The 19,274-nt window shown below is 62.2% G+C and overlaps 1 protein-coding gene across 4 annotated transcripts; it reads left to right on the top strand.

Annotated features, from left to right (window-relative positions):
- The first annotated feature begins 1,217 nt into the window (after window positions 1-1,217).
- On the top strand, window positions 1,218-18,070 carry TMEM184A (transmembrane protein 184A). Of its 4 annotated transcripts, none has more exons than XM_010366652.1 (9): window positions 1,218-1,374; window positions 8,821-9,039; window positions 13,382-13,547; window positions 13,966-14,056; window positions 14,163-14,238; window positions 14,400-14,491; window positions 15,616-15,785; window positions 16,359-16,556; window positions 17,120-18,070. In XM_010366652.1, exons 2-9 carry the CDS (start codon window positions 8,821-8,823, stop codon window positions 17,347-17,349), a joined length of 1,242 nt encoding a protein of 413 aa, XP_010364954.1. In that variant the 5' UTR covers window positions 1,218-1,374; the 3' UTR covers window positions 17,350-18,070. The 4 variants fall into 4 exon arrangements, with proteins under 4 accessions (XP_010364954.1, XP_010364952.1, XP_010364953.1 ...); XM_010366650.2 differs by having other exon boundaries at window positions 1,243-1,374; window positions 13,336-13,547; XM_010366651.1 differs by lacking the exon at window positions 1,218-1,374 and adding an exon at window positions 8,188-8,256 and having other exon boundaries at window positions 13,336-13,547.
- Window positions 18,071-19,274: the final 1,204 nt, after the last annotated feature.

The following is a 19,274-nucleotide window of genomic DNA, read 5'->3' as shown; positions in this document are numbered from 1 at the left end:
GGGGATTCGGAATCATTTTCAGAAATAAGGCCAGGCACAAGGTCCATGCCTGTCATCCCAACACTTTGGGAGGCCGAGGTGGGAGGATGACCTGAGCCCGGGAGGTTGCAGTGAACCCAGATCACGCCACTGCACTCCAGCCTGGGTGACACAGCGAGACCCTGTCTCCAAAAAAAAAAAAAAGCAAGAAAGAAGCACACACCTGGGGATGTTCTGATGAAGACTGCTCTCCTGGGTCCCAGAACACCCCGAAGTAGGCTGCATGGAGCTGCAAGCCCCAGCACCTGAACATGTGAAGCTGGGCTGGGAGTTGCTCGCTGGCAAGGTGGGTGCCAGGCTGAGGAGGGCAGAGGTCAGCTGCCCCTGGCTGGGCAGGATTTAGGACACAGGACGGGAGGGGTTACTGGAGGAAGCCTGGGGTCTGGAAGGAAAGGCGGGGGAGGGAGAGAGGGGCCTGCAAGAAAAAGGAAGCCAGCCGCGCTGTTCCTAAGCAGAATTCCGTGGAACTCGCAGACAGGACTTGGGACACGCACCTGCTCTGCCCGTCCGACCTCACCCCGACCACTCAGGTGGGGAAGCATCGTGGAGGCCACTTTGCAGGTGGGAAGATCGAGGCCCAGGGCCATGCATGACCCCCCATCCAAGGTTCAGCCCAGGAAGGCAGAACAAACCGCAGCTCCAGCCCTGCCCCCACCCACTAGCCAGGGGCCTGCAGCTCCTGACTCAGCTTCCCCCATCAAATGGGGGCTCGTCCTGCCCCACCCGGGTGAGAGACCCCAGCTTCCAGGCTCATGGGAGCGTGCATCTCGCGTCCCAGTCACGCGGGTAGCGGGCGTGCGTGGGCAGGGGCAGAGCTTGGTGACAAGCCATGTCCCAACACCCTCAGGCTCCCGAATGGGACTTTTCAGGGGTGATGGCCCAAAGAAGGGAGGGGGAGGCAGGGGCTGCGTCCGTCGTGAAGGAGCATCGGGACCCCAGCCCACGCGTGGTCCCACGTCTGAACTCCACCGGACAAGGAGATCGGTCTAGGCTCACACCCGCTGAGACGGCAGGAGGCAGGGGTGGCACGTGGACAGACATGGGTCCCAGAATCCAGGCAGGGGGAAGGTGGAGGGTGTGGTCTGTGCCAGCTGTAGCCGGGCAGGTAGGGCCGGCTGGGTGGGGTGGGGGTGGGGCCGGGAGGAGTTCCTGGGTCTGGGGAGAGGCCAGTGCTCGGGAGTAATCATCTCTCAGAGACCCAGGCAGCCCGCCGCTGTGAGGAGGGGGCAGCAGAGGCCGAGAGGCCGAGCTTCAGGCCCACCCTGCCTTGGCTGCCCCTCTTAGGCCTGGAGACCTTCAGCCAACCTGCCTGACAGGCTGAGCGCCAGCAGGGAGGTGAGCTGCGTGGGTGTGGGAGTGCGAGAGTGTGTGTGTGTGTGTGTGGTGCACACCAGAGGGGTGTGGTGTCCAGGCTGAGCCCCTGCACTTCAATGGGGTGGGGGCTCCTGGAAAAAAAAGAAAAATGTATTGAAATTCTGAGAATCACAGTTCCCCAATGCCCCACCTCCACCCCAGAGGCTGGGCCCCAGGACGGCACCTGGACACCAGCCAAACAGGGTCTCTGGCCAGCCTGGCAAGTCCGGGCCAGACCAGCACCCCCCACCCTGGCTCCAGATGAAAGGGTGCCCCCAACCCTTACACACCCAGGGCTGGCAGCTCCCTCAGGTGAAGGCAAGTACAGGCAGGCCCTGGGTGACTTCTGGGGATGGGGGCAACAGAGGGACCAGAGACAGGAGCAGGGAGGCAGGGGCTGGGCCCCAGAGGACAGGACAGGAGACCTATGGGAGGAAGAGAGCAGATCCTTGGGACGGTCCCGCCCCGGGGTCTGAGGCTGATGGGCTCAGGCAAAGCAGAACTGCTGAGAGTCAGAAGCTGAGGGAAGGGCCCCCCATGCTGCACCTGCCTGCCAGGTCACCAGGCCAGCTGAGAGTGGAGCTCCGAGTCCCAGGGCCTGGCCAGGCTGGCTCTCCCATGCAGCAGCCTGTGTCCCTGGGAGGGCAGATGACAGGGAGACCAACCTGAGGCCCTGGCCCGGCCACCCTGACCTGCCGCATAGCTCGTGCCGGTGGAGACAGGCACAGGCCGGCACAGGCTCTGCCTGAGGTCACAGACACCGTACACAGCCAGTGCCAGGCCCCAGCTTGTGGCGTCTGGCCCAGGGCCTGCTCCTCCTGGCTGTAGGGGCTGCTCCCCGGCCCCACTGAGGAGGGGGCGTGTGGATCACCAGGAGGCCACACTGCCTGCCCGCCCCACTCGGCTCCCAGGAGGCCATGCCCGTGGACAGGAGCCGGGGTAATCCCAGAAGCAGAGCTGGGAGGACGTGGAGCCCCATCCCTGTCACCTCCCACTCACACCCGGGGCTGCTGCGTCGGTGGACTGCTGGCCAGGGCCCCCAGGGGAGGGCCATGGGACTGGGTGGGGCGGGCCTGGGAAGCCGGGTGTCTGAGATGTGTGCCCACCGGTCGCCTCTTCCCCCTGGTGTGCAGCTCAGCCTGGGACACTGAATGAGCCAGCCCTGAGGAGGCAGCTCCCAGGCGCCCCGAGTTCCACCCAACAGTGAAGGAGGCAGGCAGGGGGTACTCCGTACCTGTCTGCATCTGCAAAGAGATGGGCAGGCAGGGGTTAAGGGGGTGGGTACCAGCAGAGCAGCCGGCCCGGAACTGGGGAGCAGTGCCTAGGACCTCAACCGGGTTTCTTATGAGGGCAGGAGGTGGCTGTGCCAGGGCCAGGGTGTGGGACTGGCTGGGCGGCTTCTCGGCTTCCCCACAGCTCCAGACACCTGGACACAGTGAACAATGGTCAGAGGGCCCTGTCGCCCGGATCTGGGCAGATAGGTCTCTCCTGCGATGGGCTTGGTCAGTGTCCAGCCCCCACCAGGAAAATCAGGCCCAGCCGGCCCTGCCGCCTCCTGTGACTGGGCGCAGAGGCCATGACACCAGTGCCAGGTGAGGCCTGATCAGCCAGAGAGCCCCGTGAGCAGATGGCAGAGTGGTCAACCTCCCGACTGCCCCTCCCTGGGGACCAGGCCCTGCCCCTGACGTCCCAAGACCAGCACTCTTGGTCCACGGTGCCCGAGCTGGCACGTCCGGCTCTTCTCGCCTTCTTTCCTTCACCAGGAGCCTCCCCGGCGAGACACGGGCCGCACGCTGGCATGAGGTCCTGTGCTGGAGGCTGGGAGGACCATGTGGAGACCAGCCCTCCCCAGACCCCAGGGCAAGGCGAAGTGTGCGGGGGGCGGTCCCAGGCCCTGTACCACTGCAGGGACCTGTGTTCAAACCCGAACAGAGTCAGCAGCAGAAGCCCCGCCCGCTCTCCATAAATGCCCTGCAACCCCCACAGGGAGTGGAAGGGGGTCCGCACCTTCCCGCAGGGTACCTCCTCACAGGGCACCTCTCCACAGGGCACCTCCCCGCAGGGCGTCCCCCCCTTCATTAAAGCCAGCGGTGACCAACCAGGGCGGGAGGAGTAAGGGGCCCTCAGCCAAGACCCGCTTCCTCTTGGGGAACCATGTTCTCCGGGCAGTGCCATGGGGTCTGCCCGCCTGGCCGTGGGACGGGAGTGCGGCTTCTGCTTTGGGGATGTGAAGGCCTTGGCCAGGCCTGACCCTTCACCTCCAGACCCAGGCACATATCAGCTGCAGGCTGAGGGTCAAGGCCGTGGTCTGGCTCTGCCCTCTACCTGCTGGGGGCTGCGGCAAGTCCCTGCCTGGGGGGCTGCCATGAGGCTTGGGAATGGTGATCCAGCCTCTGTGCTGGCTCCAGATACCCACGAGGCAGGCCCCTCACAGGAGGGCTGGCCCTGATGGAGACGGGTGAGGGTAAGGGAGACGCCAGGCCTCAGATTCGGGGTCCCATCCCCACTTGTCCCCCTTCGGGGCTGTGTGACTCTCTTCAAGGAGTTACTTCAGTGGCATTTCAGAACCACAGGGAGTGGAAGGGGGTCAGAACCAACCGATCCACCAGCATTCGTGGGGTGCAGAGAGGCTCCAGCCAGGCCCCCCGCAAACTCCCTGTGGGACTTGGGGCCGGTGTCCTCCCTGGGGAGGAGGAAGGGGACTGGCTGCTCCGTGGGACCCTTTCTCACCCAGGCTGTCCCTCAGTGTGCCCAGAATGGGCCAGGCCTGGGCGGGGGCAGGGGAGGGAGGTGGGGGCTGCAGTGCAGGGCTCAGAGAGCCTTGGAACCTGCTGGGGAGACCCTGGAGCCACACGTAGACAGTGGCAGGGCCAGAACCTGCTGAGAGCCAGGGGGGTGAGGGCAGGACCCATCCCAGGGGCTCAGGAATGGGAGGACTCACATGTCCAGGCAGGTGGTCACTGGGTAGGGGAGAGAGGGAAGCCACACAGTTCAGCACAGTGTGCCCGCATTGTGGGTCTCACTGTGTGCACTCGGCAGCCTTGCAGGGCAGGCATTACTGCTCCCATTTTCCAGGTGGGGACGTGGAGGCTGAGGGGTGCACACAGGGGAACGGCAGGGCTGCAGTTCACACCCAGGAACCCTGAGTGTTCGCTTTGCTGAGTGATCAGGCACCTTGGGCAGTGATTTGGTAGAAACCCTGGTAGTGCCTGGGTCTGCCTGGATGTGGGGACAAAAGAGGCAGATGTGATGGAGACAGAGCCGGGGTGGGGACAGCAGGGACAGGGACAGAGGCCAGCCGGGTGGGGACTGTGGCCCAGAAGACAGGGAGCAGGTGATGGAGACAGAGCCGGGGTGGGGACAGCAGGGGTGGGACAGCAAAGTTGGGGCCAGGGCCAGGACCAGGGTACTGACAGCAGGGGCGGGGACAGGCAGGCGGGGTGGGGAGTGTGACCCAGAAGATGGGCAGGCAGGCCAGCGCTGATCAAATCCTGCTTTGGCCAGGATTGGATCAGTAAACCCACTTTACAGATGAGAAAACAGAGGCCCAGAGAGGCAAAGGCGCCTGCCAAGTTGGCCAAGGCCATAGGCAAGACAAAGGGCCAAGGGCCGAGGATGTCTCTGAGTGAGGTGGTCAGAAAGCTGGAGAAGGAAGGGTGGGTGGAGATGGCAGAGGCCTCCTCTCTTTTCAGAGCTTCAGGTTTATAAAAGGCCTGCGAGGCCCAGTGCTGGGGAGAAGGGATACAGCCAAGGCAAAGTCATTTCCTTGAGTGTGCAAGAGCACCTGGCTTCGGGGCCAGAGTCTGGGCTCTCAGGACACCTTCCTAGAGGCAGCAGCTAAACAAGGACATGCCAGGGTAGGGCGGCTGTGAGAACGACCAGGAAACCACGCTGGACCTGCTCCCCACCATCAGGGCAGGGGGCAGCCTTGACTGAAGGGGCTTCTAAGGGTCAGGGACCCTCAGGAGCCATGAACCAGCTCAGGCTGACACCAAAGACCCTGCACCCACACTCCCCGCCAGCACAGCTGTGGGCCAAGGAGACCCGCAGGCCTCCCTGCCCGGTGCCCAGCTGACCTTCTGAGAAAACCCCACCTTTTCCCACAGAGGATCTGCCTCTGGCAGAAGGCAGAGCTTTGGAGGTCCCTCGATCTGTGTCCCAGGCCCAAGCCCTGAGCCTCCCCAAAGCCAGCCCTCCCAGAAGCCTGGCTCTGGTGGCTGCAGCCAGAAAGGTCCTGCTGACATCTAACCACAGTGTTTCCTGCTGTCTGCACAGCCATTCTCACCATCAGCCTGGGGAGGGGCCCGGGGCTTGAAGCAAATCAAGCAGGGGCTAGGGCCTCAGTTTCCCCACCTGTAGCATGAGCGAGTTGGATAAAGTACTTCCCGGTCCCTCCAGCTCTGTGCACGCCCAGGCACCAAAGTCTTCACCCTTACAAAGCCCCCAGCCATCCTGACTTCATAGTTGTCCATGACGGTGATCCCAACACTTACAGCCAGAGGGCGACATCCGCATGCGCTGAGGCGTCTGCCTGGGGCTCTGCAGGGCAGGGTGGGAGGCCGGGGGTGTACCTGTGGCTGCAGCGGGAACGCAGCTGGACGGAAGTTAGGGACCGCCTTCCAGCACCCCTGCCTGGCTAAGGGGAGACCTTAGCCCACAGGGCCACCACCTCAGCCAGACAGCCCCCCACCGCAACCCCCGTGCCCCGAGCATGGACAGGGCACGGCTCTAGGTTCTGGAGCTCCCGCAGAGGGAGGACCAGCACGGCTCTAGGTTCTGGAGCTCCCGCAGAGGGAGGACCAGCAGCAAACACAAGACAGGTGGACGGGAAGTCGCACACGTACTGAGGAGGGTGATGGGACAGCGGGGATGGTCTCTCCGGAGGTGACACCTGAGGCTGCAGGACAGCAGGTTTGGTTGGTTCAGAAGGTCCCGGCCTGGGGAGCAGGCAGGCTCTGGGAGGCCCAGCCAGGGTGTGCACGCTGTGGCTCTGGGCCTGGGCCCGGGCCCAGGTGGGCACTGATGGGGAGGTCAGGCACGGCGGGCCTGAGAGCTGGGCACGACTTCCTGAGCTTGTTCCCCACCTGAAAGGCTCCCTGGAGGGACAGTGTCGGTGGAGGGGTTGGGGAGAGCAGGCAGGGTGTTCCAGGGATGGATGGGCCTCAGCCTGGGCCCCTCACGGACCCCTCGAGGATGCTGGACACATTGATGCGCCCCTCGTTCCCATCTCTAAAAGGGGAACAGGCCGGACACGGTGGCTCATGCCTAAAATCCCAGCACTGTGGGAGGCTGAGGTGGGCAGATCACCTGAGGTCAGGAGTTCAAGCCCAGCCTGGCCAACATGGCAAAATCCCATCTCTACTAAAAATACAAAAATTAGCGAGGTATGGTGGCAGGCGCCTGTAATCCCAGCTACTCGGGAAGCTGAGGCAGGAGAATCACTTGAACCTGGGAGGCGGAGGTTGCAGTGAGCGGAGATCATGCCACTGCACTCCAGCCTGGCGACTGAGTGAGACTCTGTCTCAAAAAAGAAATAAATTAAAAATAAAAGGAGAACAGTGGCTCCAGTCATTCCAGGCTCAACCCCTTGAGCCCTGTTGCCCAGTACTGTGGGAGGGTAGGAGACACGAAGGACAAGGAGCATGTGGATCTGTTGCGGGCACGGAGCAGGACTTGGTAATGGTGGCCCTGGTGGCATGAGCCCAAGCGTAACCAGAACAGGACAAGAGGTGGACTGAGGGCCCACGTCCCTCTCCCAGGAGCTGGGGTGGGTGAGGTTTTTTTCCACAGGGGCCTCTGCATGGGGGTGACAGGGACCCTCAGGACCCCCAACCCCTTGTCAGACCCCGAAGGGTCTGGGGACTGTGCTGTCACTCCTCGCATCCTGCCTTGACACACAAAGACTAGAAATATTTCCTTTCTTTTTTTTGAGACAGAGTCTCCCTCTGTCCCCGGGCTGGAGTGCAGTGGTATGAGCTCAGCTGACTGCAGCCTCCGCCTCCTGAGTTCAAGCGATTCTCCTGCCTCAGACTCTTGAGTAGCTGGAACTACAGGTGCGTGCCACCACACCTGGCTAATTTTTGTATATTTGGTAGAGACGGGGTTTCACCATGTTGGCCAGGCTGGTCTCGAACTCCTGACCTCAAGTGATCGCTCTCCTTGGCCTGCCAAAGTGTTCGGATGACAGGCGTGAGGTACCGCGCCCAGTCCAGAAAACTTGAATGTTTTCAACACACCTCTTGGGGCACGGATTTATTTTTTTAATTCAGATGACATTCACATAGCATCAGTTTACCCAGGTTTAAGTGAACAATTCGGTGTCAGTAAGTCCATCCGCAGTGCTGTGCGCTGCCGCCTCTACCTCATTTCGGGACCCCGTCACCCTCCAAGAGAAACCCTGTACCATTAGCTCTCCACTCCTGCTCCTGCAGCCTGGCCCTCCTTGGCCTGCCACAGACCTCTCCCACCTGTCCCCGCCGGGTGGCAACTGCCTGGCCGTCTGGCACAGGCAGGTGAGGGCGCCAGGCGGTCAGCAGGTTCCTGGGAGCCAGCTGCCACCCAGCAAACAGGAGGATAGAGTGTCAGCCGTGGGAGGGGACAGGCCTGCAGCCTGGGCCCCAGGCGGGCCACTGGGGACATGAGGCACTGGCCGCCCCGCCCCAGCCTGGCACAGCCCTTCAGATCCCGGCCTTGCCCCACCCACAGTGGGGCCACCAATGGGGGCCATGTGGCCATGAGAATGACCAGCTAGGCTTCCCTGGAGGCCGGGCCTCCCCAGACTGGGCCAGGTGCTTCCTGCCAGCAAAGGTAGAGCCGGGCACTGTGACCGCAGACCAGAGGGAGAGGAGGAGGCTGGACTGGGCTGTGAGTGTGGGAGAGGGTGAACTCAGGGCCCCAGCAGGTTTGTAGGAGACGGAAGAACAGGCGCCTGGGGCTGCCCAGAACCCCAGCACAGCCGGGCTCCCAGGCGGGCGGGCAGGTCCCGGGGAGCCAGTGAGGGCCGCTCCTCCCATGGGGGTGGTTGTACACCTTCTGCCGGGGCAGGCAGTGCTGGTCTGCGCCTGCTCCCCAGACCTCCCAGGCAGGCAGGGCGGCAGGGGTTCCCCTCTTCCACCCCACTGGAAGACAGTCTTTGTCTCCTAAGCAGCAGGCTCCCTGCAAACCTGAGACTTGGAGGTGGAAGCTGGTTTTACAAGGGGGAATTGAGGTGGGGCCCTCAGGTCGCAGGTGGCTGATGGGGAAAGCCTGGGTGGCTGAGCTCAGAGCAGGGAGGGAGCCGGGCCTGGCGCTGGTGTCCCTGTGGGGGGCGCGGCCTGGTGGGTGGCTCAGCCTCTCACTGTCTCCTCCCTCCCCGGCTGCTTCCTGCTGCCGGGAGCCGGCACCTTTGCCCTCACTCCTCCTGGCGTTGTGTCCTTCCTCCCTCTGCAGATGAGTAATGTCTCAGGGATCCTGGAGACAGCCGGTGTCCCCCTGGTGTCAGCGACCTGGCCGCAGCCCAGCCCCCCGCCGGCCGTGCCAGCAGGGCCGCAGATGGACCACCTGGGGAACGGCTCCCAGGGGGCGCCCTGGCTCTTCCTCACCTCCGCGCTGGCCCGAGGCGTCTCGGGGATCTTCGTGTGGACTGCCCTGGTGCTCACCTGCCACCAGGTAAGCCCTCCAGCCCCCAAGCCTCCTTCAGGACCCGGGTCTCCATGGGACATGGCCGTGGCTCAGCCTGGCCCCGCTGGGTGCTGCTGCTACAGATGCTGTCAGAAATGGGATTGGCCAGCCGGGCGCGGTGGCTCAAGCCTGTAATCCCAGCACTTTGGGAGGCCGAGACGGGCGGATCACGAGGTCAGGAGATCGAGACCATCCTGGCTAACACGGTGAAACCCCGTCTCTACTAAAAAATACAAAAAAAAAAAAAAAAAAAAACTAGCTGGGCGAGGTGGCAGGCGCCTGTAGTCCCAGCTACTCAGGAGGCTGAGGCAGGAGAATGGCGTAAACCCGAGAGGAGAAGCTTGCAGTGAGCTGAGATCCGGCCACTGCACTCCAGCCTGGGTGACAGAGCAAGACTCCGTCTCAAAAAAAAAAGAAATGGGATTGGCCAGGGCACGGGGGAAGGGATGAGCTTCCCCAGGACGTGGCGTGTGGGAGCTGGGCCTGAAAATGGGGAGGTCTCTGCCAGGCTGAGGGGAGAGCACCCACCAGGCATCCCCGGCTATTTCACAGGCTCCTCACCCGGCTCCCTGAGGTCAGCAGTGTGGTCCCATTTCACAGACAAGAAGACTGAGTCTTAGAAAGACCAGAGGTCTTTCCCAAGCTCACATAGTTGAAAAGGGGAAGGGACCTTCTCCCTCCAGAGGTGTGGCACCCTGGAGAAGGCTGGTGGGGGGTTGGCAGGGGGTTGGACTTTGCTCTGTAGGGAGCTGGGGAGCAAAGGTCACAGCTTGGCTGGAGGCACTGGAACTCCTGTGTGGGAGACAGGTGAGAAGCAACTTCCTCAAGCCCTAAGCCACACACAGCCCCCGACCCGCAGCAGTCCCCAGGTGGGAATAGAACAGCCCCCAGGTAGAGAAGCGGCCAGGCGCTGTGGCAAGGAAGGACCAGGCAGGGGCAAGGAAGAAGTGGTGCCCGAGGGTAGGGGGTGGGCAGAGAGGGCAGAGGGTCAGGGACGGGACCCACCTGAGAGCCTCGGATACACAGAGAGGCCAGGGCAGTGTGTGCAGGGGTGGGGTGGGAAGGCGTGTACAGGCCAGCGAGGGTCACACAGCTGCAGGGGTTTGTCCAGAGCCCTTGACCCCAGTGGGGGGAGGCAGCTTTCAGGGGGTGCTGGGAGCCCAGGAAGGCTGTGGAGGGCTGGGCTGAGAGCAGAGCTGCTCCCCGGGTGCTCGGGGCACTGGTGTAGGGAATGGATCTGTAGGTGAGCCAGGGCAGGGGGCTATCAGGAGACTGGCAGGCAGGGACACTGATGGCCACAGGCCTCCGAGGCAGCATCTCCGTGACAGCTGATTAGCTGCTTATTAGCTGGGCATGGGGGCCTGCACCGGTAGTCCCAGCTACTAGGGAGGCTGAGGTGGGAGGATCGCTTGAGCCCAGTGCAAGGCTGCAGTGAGCTATGACCAGATAACCAGAACCCAAGGTAGACGTGTACGAATGTGGGCCTGGAGGGTGCAGAGCCGCAGAGGTGGTGCAGAGCCGCAGAGGTGGTGCCGAGGCAGGCCCTTCCTGTAAGGCCATCAGAGAGGGCTTCCTGGAGGAGGCCGTCTTTGCGCTGTAATCCTGGGAACCAGCTGTGTGTGTGCGGCTACAGTGTGGCTTCAGCTTCATGGGGCCTCGCGGTCAAGACAGGGCTCATGGAAACCCCTTGGGCTGGAGTTCAGACCCTGTCCCACCCCTGAGACCACCTCCAGAGCCACCCTTGAGTGAGGAGTCCCAGGCAGGACACAGAGTGGCTAGATCCCCCTCGCTTTATACATGGGAGGACCAGGGCCGGAGAGGACAGTGGCTTGTCAAGGTCACCCAGCCAGGCAGCGCCAGCCCCGAGAGAGGTCTCCTGATGGTGGTCATGCCGTTCCTCCCAGGCACCGGCGGGGAGTGTGTGACTGATAAGAGTCCGTTCCTGCCGCCAACCTCCCCCAACTCCCTGAGCTGCACCCCAAGCAGCCAGGTGCACATGGCTTCTGTTTGCCCGCCGCCACTCACGCATCTCCTCCAGAAAGCCTTCCACACGGGCCCCCATGCGCCCAGCTCCCAGGCTCGGCTGACCCTGTCTGAAAGGGTTTTCAGACAGGAGGACCCTTTGTTGTGCCCTCACAGAAAACATGGAAAATCGGTCGGGCACGGTGGCTTACGCCTGTAACCCCAGCATTGTGGGAGGCCAAGGCGGGTAGATCACCTGAGGTCAGGAGTTTGAGACCAGCCTGGCCAACACGGGGAAACCCCGTCTCTACTAAAAATACAAAAATTAGCCAGGCATGGTGGTGCATGCCTGTAATCCCAGTTACTTGGGAGGCTGAGGCAGGAGAATCGCTTGAACCCAGGAGGCGGAGATTGCAGTGAGCTGAGATCGCGCCACTGCACTGCAGCCTGAGCAACAGAGCGAGACTCTGTCTCAATAAAAAATAATAATAATAATAATAATAATGAAAAATAAATAAACAAATAAATAAACACAGGGAAAATCTAGAAAGGTTTAAAGGCAAACATTATAATCACCCATATTTTTTCCCAGGCTTTCCTTTTTTTTTTTTTTTGAGACGGAGTCTCGCTCTGTCACCCAGGCTGGAGTGCAGTGACTGGATCTCAGCTCACTGCAAGCTCCGCCTCCCGGGTTCACACCATTCTCCTGCCTCAGCCTCCCAAGTAGCTGGGACTACAGGCGCCCGCCACCACACCTGGCTAATTTTTGTATTTTTTAGTAGAGACGGGGTTCGCCCTGTTGGCCAGGCTGGTCTCGAACTCCTGAGCTCAGGCACTCCGCCCACCTCGGCCTCCCAAAGTGCTAAGATTACAGGCGTGGGCCACCATGCCCGGCCCCCAGGGAGGGACAAATTCTTAGGAATCAAAGGGTGCACGTCTTTTGGATGCCCCCACAGCAAAAGCCAACCTGCCTTCTGAGAGTCTGCCCAGCCCAAGACCAGGACATGTCCCCTCCCCGTCCCCCGGGTTGGACACTTACCTGGGCTCCAGAAACGCCTGCTGTATGAAGGAATGAGTGAGCGTTCCCTTTCCCAGGCTAGGAACAAACAGGACCCTCAGTCATGCCCAAGGAAGTTATTCAGAAAAAAAAAAGATCTATTGTACAACATGGTGACTGTTATAAATAACAATGTATTCTATGCTTGAAAATTGCTAAAAGAGTACATTTTACATGTCCTCCCTGCAAAGAAATGCTAAGTATGGGAGATAATGGAGATGTTAATGGGTTTGACTCAGCCATTCCCCACAAACACACATATCAGACATCGCACTGCACACTGTAAATGCATACAAGTGTGATTTGCCAATTTAAAAAATAAATTTTAGGCCAGGTGCAGTGGCTCACGTCTGTAGTCCTAGCACTTTGGGAGACAGAGGCAGGAGGATCGCTTGAGCCTAGGACTTTGAGACCAGCCTGGACAACACAGTGAGACCCTGTCTGTACGAAAAATACAAAAATTAGCCAGGCAAGGTGGTGCACACCTGTAGTCCCAGCTACTCAGCAGGCTGAGGTAGGAGGATCACTAGAGCCCGGGAGTTCAAGGCTGCAGTGAGCCATGATTGTGCCACTGCACTCCAGCCTGGGCAACAGAGCAAGACCATGTTTCTCAAAAAAATATTTTTTTTTTTTTTTTTGAGACAGGGTCTCGCTCTGTTGCCCAGACTGGAGTGCAGTGGCGCAATCTTGGTTCACCAAAACCTCCACCTCCCAGGCTCAAGTGATTCTCCCGCCTCAGCCTCTTGAGTAGCTGGGATTACAGGCGCACGCCACACCTGGCTAATTTTTGTATATTTAGTAGAGACTATATTTCACCATGTTGGCCCGGCTGGTCTTGAACTCCTGACCTCAAATGATCCACCCACCTTGGCCTCCCAAACTGCTGGGATTACAGGTGTGAGTCACCACGCCTAGCCATAAAAAGTAAATTCTTAAAATGTGTATTATTTTTAGTTGTAATCAGAAATACTTATTTAACGTATACTTATACATTCATACTTATATGTACATTTATAGTAAATAAGTATAAAAGTATGCATCTGATTACAATAGGCAAATAATTTATTTTATCTAATTGTAATAAGGATGCCCATTGTAGAAAACCAGAAAATGCAAACATAGAAGGTGCCTGGTGGCCTGCGCCCACCCCCACCTCCTTCCCGGCTCACCTGGGCTGGTGCAGGGGTACTGGGCAGGCCCGGCTCTCACCCGAACCCTCCTGTGCCCACCCCCACCTCCTTCCCGGCTCACCTGGACTGGTGCAGGGGTACCGGGCAGCCCCGGCTCTCACCCGAACCTTCCTGCGCCCAGATCTACCTGCACCTGCGCTCCTACACGGTGCCACAGGAACAGCGTTATATCATCCGCCTGCTCCTCATCGTGCCCATTTATGCCTTCGACTCCTGGCTTAGCCTCCTCCTCCTGGGAGACCACCAGTACTACGTCTACTTTGACTCCGTGCGGGACTGCTATGAAGGTGGGCGCTGGCTGGCATCCGTCGGGGGAGCAGAGGGAGAGACTCCCTGGGGCCTGCACGCACGGACACACTTCCGTGGCCAGCCCCCAGGGCACCCCACTCTCCCGGGCCCTATCGGAGGGGCTGCCAGGATAGTCAGGGTTAGTGGCGCTGGCAGGCCTGGAACACATGACCCCACAGCCTCCGTGTGAGGGGCTCGGTGGACCTGCCCTGGCCTGGGGTGAAAGCGGGGCCCTGAAGGAGCACCCTGACCCTCTCAGGCTGCCCCGCTGTGGAGGGGGCCCATCAGGAGCCTCTTGCTGTGTGACCTGCCAGGCCCGGCCCCTCCCGAGCCTCCTCCTGTCCTGGTGAGATGGGCGCCACGGGGTCCCGGTGCAGCTCAGGACTCACGGCCGGTCCCCCTCTGCACTCCCTGCAGCCTTTGTCATTTACAGCTTCCTGAGCCTGTGTTTCCAGTACCTGGGAGGCGAGGGTGCCATCATGGCTGAGATTCGTGGAAAGCCCATCAAGTAAGCCTCTCACCCCAGAGCCCGCACACCCCACACACCTGGGACTGGGAGCCCGGGCGGCACTGGGGCTGCATTCTCCCGCACCGGCTCAGGGATGTCCCTGCAGGTCCAGCTGCTTCTACGGCACCTGCTGCCTCCGGGGCATGACCTACTCTATCGGGTTCCTGCGCTTCTGCAAGCAGGTGAGGGGGTCCGCCCAGCCCTGCCTGCCCTCCTCCCACCTGGCCAGCCCAGCGCCACCCCGCCCAGTGTCGGGGGGCTGCTCACTGCTGGCTGCCCCAACCCCCATTCCTGGGCCCCTGGGGGACCTGGCCCCAGGCCCACCGGGTGCCGTCGCCCCCAGGCCACGCTGCAGTTCTGCCTGGTGAAGCCCGTCATGGCCGTCACCACCATCATCCTCCAGGCATTTGGCAGATACCACGACGGGGACTTCAAGTAAGGCGGGAGCTGCGGGGACACCTGGCATGAGGTGGGCACTGGGTCTCCCGGGGCATGGGAGTGGGGCCCAGCAAGGCGGGCTTGGCGTCCAGCTGGGCTCAAGTAAGGCGGGAGCTTCGGGGGTGCCTGGCATGAGGTGGGCACTGGGCCGGGGCCCAGCAATGGGGCCCAACGAGGCGGGGTTGGTGTCCAGCTGTGCTAGGGACCCCGCCTAAGACAGGTACCCACTTCCTCTCCACAAGGACCTCAGTGCCTGCCAAGGCCGGGGGCCTGGACCTCCCCTCATAGGACATGGCCGGGGTGAGTCTGGCGTCTGTGCCAGCGTCTGTGCTGAGGACCTCAGGGCTTCTGGCCAGGCAGTGATGGCCCCAGCCCCCGCCCAGCCTTGAGCACTCTTGGTATTAAAGACACCTGGGCCAACGGGGCCAAGGTCCACCCCGACCTCTTGTCTGAGCAGATAGCCAGCCACCCGGCACAGGAAGGACGCCTGCCAAGATCCACACGCATGCTCACCACCACCACACACATGCTCACACACGGACACATGTGCTTTCACCTGTGCACACACATCACACAGGTGCATCGCATGTTCACACATGCACACAGCATGTGTGCAGACCATGCACACACAACCACACGTACACTCACATGCACACATGTGCACACACACCACAATGCACCCCAACCATGTGCACACGACATCTGTGCACACACACATATGTGCACACACTCACACGGGAACAACACCTGTGTGTCCACCACAGAGAGGACCTTCAGGCAGTGGCTAGGTGGACAGGGTTGGGAGGCAGCGTTCTGGCAGAGGCAGCCTGGATGCTGCCTGCACAGAGGATGGGATCCTGGGACAAGGAGGAGCAGGGCCGGTAGGGAGAACGGGTGCGTGTCCCTGCCCTACCCCTGCATAGGCCCCCCAGCCACCCCCAGCTCCCTATGCACTCCTGCAGGCCCTGAAGTGAGGATCAGATCAGGGCAGGATCCCTGCAGGGCCCATGGTCCCAAGCTCAGGGTGGGAGCCAGGCCGAGGGTGCGGTGGCGGCGGCTCTAGGGTGGGGAGGGTGGCGGGGTCATGGGGCTGCCCTGACCACAGCTCCCGTCTGTCCCAGTGTCCGCAGTGGCTACCTCTATGTGACCCTCATCTACAATGCCTCTGTCAGCCTCGCCCTCTACGCCCTGTTCCTCTTCTACTTCACCACCAGGGAGCTCCTGCGGCCCTTCCAACCTGTCCTCAAGTTCCTCACCATCAAAGCCGTCATCTTCCTGTCGTTCTGGCAAGGTGTGTGGGGCAGGTGGGGCAGGGATGCTGCCGAGGCGGGGACTGCAGTCCAGAGAGCCTGGGGTCACCTCACACCCCCTTCCCCAGCTCCTCCGAGCTTCAGTTTCCCCAGTGGCAGCACAGGTCAGCTGGAAGCCAGGGTAGAGCCTGTGGGCACAGGGGGAGTGGGGAGGTTCTGCCAGCAGGTCTGGGCCCACGGTCAGTGGAGAGAGGTCGCACAGAGGCCACACCGGCATTTCCTGAGTGCCGGTCCCTGCTGGGGCCAGGCCAGGGAACTCACAGCCCACCTTGGCAGAGAAGGATGGCCACCAGACAGGGAGGAGCTGGGGACGGGCCCAAGATTTGGGGCTGGAGCGGCAGGGCAGGCCCGGGAGAGCTCCTGAGCACCTGTTGTGCTGAGAGCCCCGACTTTGGAGGCACCCTGCACCCCTGAACCTCAGTCTCCCAGGGTGGGACGAGACCACACGGACGGGGTCACGGCGCCTGTCAGAGGAGCCGCTGCGGGGTCCGGGGCCTCTTCCTGCCCTGCGGACCCCATCCGAGGCTGGGGCTGAGCAGCCGTGGCATCCGCAGGGCTGCTGCTGGCTGTCCTGGAGCGGTGCGGGGTCATCCCAGAGGTGGAGACCAGCAGTGGGAACAGGCTGGGGGCCGGTACACTGGCCGCTGGCTACCAGAACTTTATCATCTGCGTGGAGATGCTGTTCGCCTCCGTGGCCCTGCGCTATGCCTTCCCCTGCCAGGTGTATGCAGAGAAGAAGGAGAACTCGCCAGGTACGTTCTGCCTTCCAGCCAGGGCGCACAGTCCTGCCCTGGGCACCGGGTCTGTGTCCGGGCCACTCTCGAGGCCCAGGAATGCCAGCTCGCTGGGCAGGGAGATGGCCAAAGGGCATCCGACTCCGGACAGGGACCTGGGCTGTGTGGGGTCCAGGTGGGCCCGGACCCCGATGGTGATGGGGGATGGGTGTCCCCTGCCAGGCATGCCCCCCATTAGGGTGGGGACAGGCTGTGGCCTGCCTGGCTTCTCATCAGTCATTGTGGAGATACCAGGGTGCCCACCCCAGGCCAGCCAAGGGGCCCTGCTGCTTGGGGCCCCTTGGAAACTCTAGGGGACGTGGTCCTTGGCAGGGGTCTGGCTGGGAACAGGCCTGGTGCTGGGTGGAGCAAGCTGGGCTGGGGTCCAGGGGTCTGGGGCCACCCTCCGCTGGCCGAGGCCAGAGCTGGACATGCAGGAGCCACAGCCCTGGGCATCCTGGGAGGCGGGGCTGAGGGGGCTTGTCTGGTGGGGGCTGGAGCACAGTGGGGGATGGTGGGGCTCATACGCTGCCCTCCCCCAGCACCCCCGGCACCCATGCAGAGCATCTCCAGTGGCCTCAGGGAGACAGTGAGCCCCCAGGACATCGTGCAGGACGCCATCCACAACTTCTCCCCCGCCTACCAGCACTACACACAGCAGGCCACGCAGGAGGCGCCCAGGCCTGGCACCCACCCCGGCGGCAGCTCTGGCGGGGGCAGGAAGAGCCGGAGCCTGGAGAAGCGGATGCTCATCCCTTCGGAGGACCTGTAGAGGGGTCTGGGCCGCTGGTGCTTTAGGGACCCAGGTTGCCCAGGCCTCTGGGGAAGAACAGGGCCCCCCACCCATCAACCCTGCCAAAGGTGGGGGCCTTTCCTGAGAGCCCTCCTGCGAGGCCCTCGGAGCCCATTTCCCATCCTCTCTCCAGCCCGGGGGTCAGGGCACCTAATGGCCCTGCCAGGCACCCAGGTGGGCCCACCACCCAAGGAGAGGGCACCTGAGCCAATCGGAAGAGCCTGGGGACCCCGGGATCACCTGGCCATCAGCCCCAGGGGCCACTGTGGGGCAGGGAGTGAGTGTGGCTGCCGGGCCTTGGCTGCACGGGCCCCACAGGAGCTATGAGTGGGCCAGACTCCCTGACTCAGGAGACAGACAGCGCACGGATCCCAGGCTGGGCAGCTGGAGGGAGGGGCACCAGGGTGATGGGCAGCCGGGCCCTGACACAGGCAGCAGCTCCGGGTGCCACAGACTGGTGAGGTCCACACAGGCTGGCTGGGGCTGGGCCTCCTCGGAGCCTGCTGTGGCCGTCGTGGGCACATGGAGAAGGGCCCACGTGTCTCCACATGCCAGCCACAGGGGAGCCCTGGCCAGGCACCCACCCAGGGGAGCGTGTGCCTGGGATGGGTCGTGGAACCACCGGGTGCCTGTGAGGCTGGCCAGCACCGCGGGGCTGTGAAAATTGCTCTTATTTATATTTAAACACCTTGGATTTTCTTTCTTTCTTTTTTTTTTTTTGAGACGGAGTCTTGCTCTGTGGCCCAGGCTGGAGTGCAGTGGCGCGATCTCGGCTCATTGCAAGCTCCGCCTCCCGGGTTCACGCCATTCTCCTGCCTCAGCCTCCCGAGTAGCTGGGATTACAGGCGCCTGCCACCTCGTCCAGCTAGTTTTTTGTATTTTTTAGTAGAGACGGGGTTTCACCGTGTTAGCCAGGATGGTCTCGATCTCCTGACCTCGTGATCCGCCTGCCTCGGCCTCCCGAAGTGCTGGGATTACAGGCGTGAGCCACCGCGCCTGTCCTAAACACCTTGGATTTTCTACTGCGTCTTGGCTTCTGTTCCCGCAGGGCCTGAGCCTGAGGAGCAGGACGCGGTGGGGGTCACTGAGTCTGCATGCGGGAAAGGGGTCCCACCTGTCTGGGGTGGGCAGACCCGTGGCCCAGGGCAGTGCAGGACAGAGCCTGGGCTGTGAGATCACAGCCGCCACCTTTCTCCTGGGAGCCTCTGCTTCCTCCAGAACGGGCCTTGTGCCAGCCCCACTCATGGCGAGGGGACAAGGCCATGAGAGCAGGGCCCTGAGTACCTGGGGGGGGCACTCCCGGGGGGCACAGAGGGGGCTCCCGCCTGGGCACCTGCCTCCTCCCCTTCTCTTCTTCCTCCACGTGCCAGGTGGGGCCCTGGGTTTGAGGAGCCGAGCTTCAGACACGTGTCCTGCCCTCAGGAAGCTGGAGGTGCCCGAGAGGCCTTGGAAATCCCGGTGGCGAGAACAGCCGCCGCCCAGGAACTAAGGGGGCTTCTGGAAGGACACACAGCTGGCCCAGGGCGAGGGGTGTCACTGCAGGGCACCCCCCAGGCCCAGGGCCCCTCAGAGGACAGTGCAGTGACCTGGCCTGCAGGTGGCAGTCAGTTCTGTGTGTCTGGGGCCCGCAGCACAGGTTGGGTGGGGGCTGGGGCAGGGGCAGCAGAAGTGGGCAAGGCCTGGGGGGCTCAGGCACTGGGCATGGAGAGCAGACAGGAAGGCCCAGTGGGCACCACCCGGGGACCGCGGCTCCCACCTGTGCTGCCCCCACCCATGGCCACGGCCACCGGGAACAGCAGGACCTGGAGTCTCCGAGAGACTCAGCAAGGTGGGCATGGACCAGTGGGGTCCAGGTAACAGAGGGCCGGCTCCCAGCCTCTTGCTTCCTGGGCTGGGGACATGGG

This window comes from Rhinopithecus roxellana, chromosome 6, assembly GCF_007565055.1.
Source record: "Rhinopithecus roxellana isolate Shanxi Qingling chromosome 6, ASM756505v1, whole genome shotgun sequence".
NCBI lineage: Eukaryota > Metazoa > Chordata > Mammalia > Primates > Cercopithecidae > Rhinopithecus > Rhinopithecus roxellana.
Note: the sequence above shows the minus strand (reverse complement) of the source record. Positions and strands in the feature narration are given on the sequence as shown.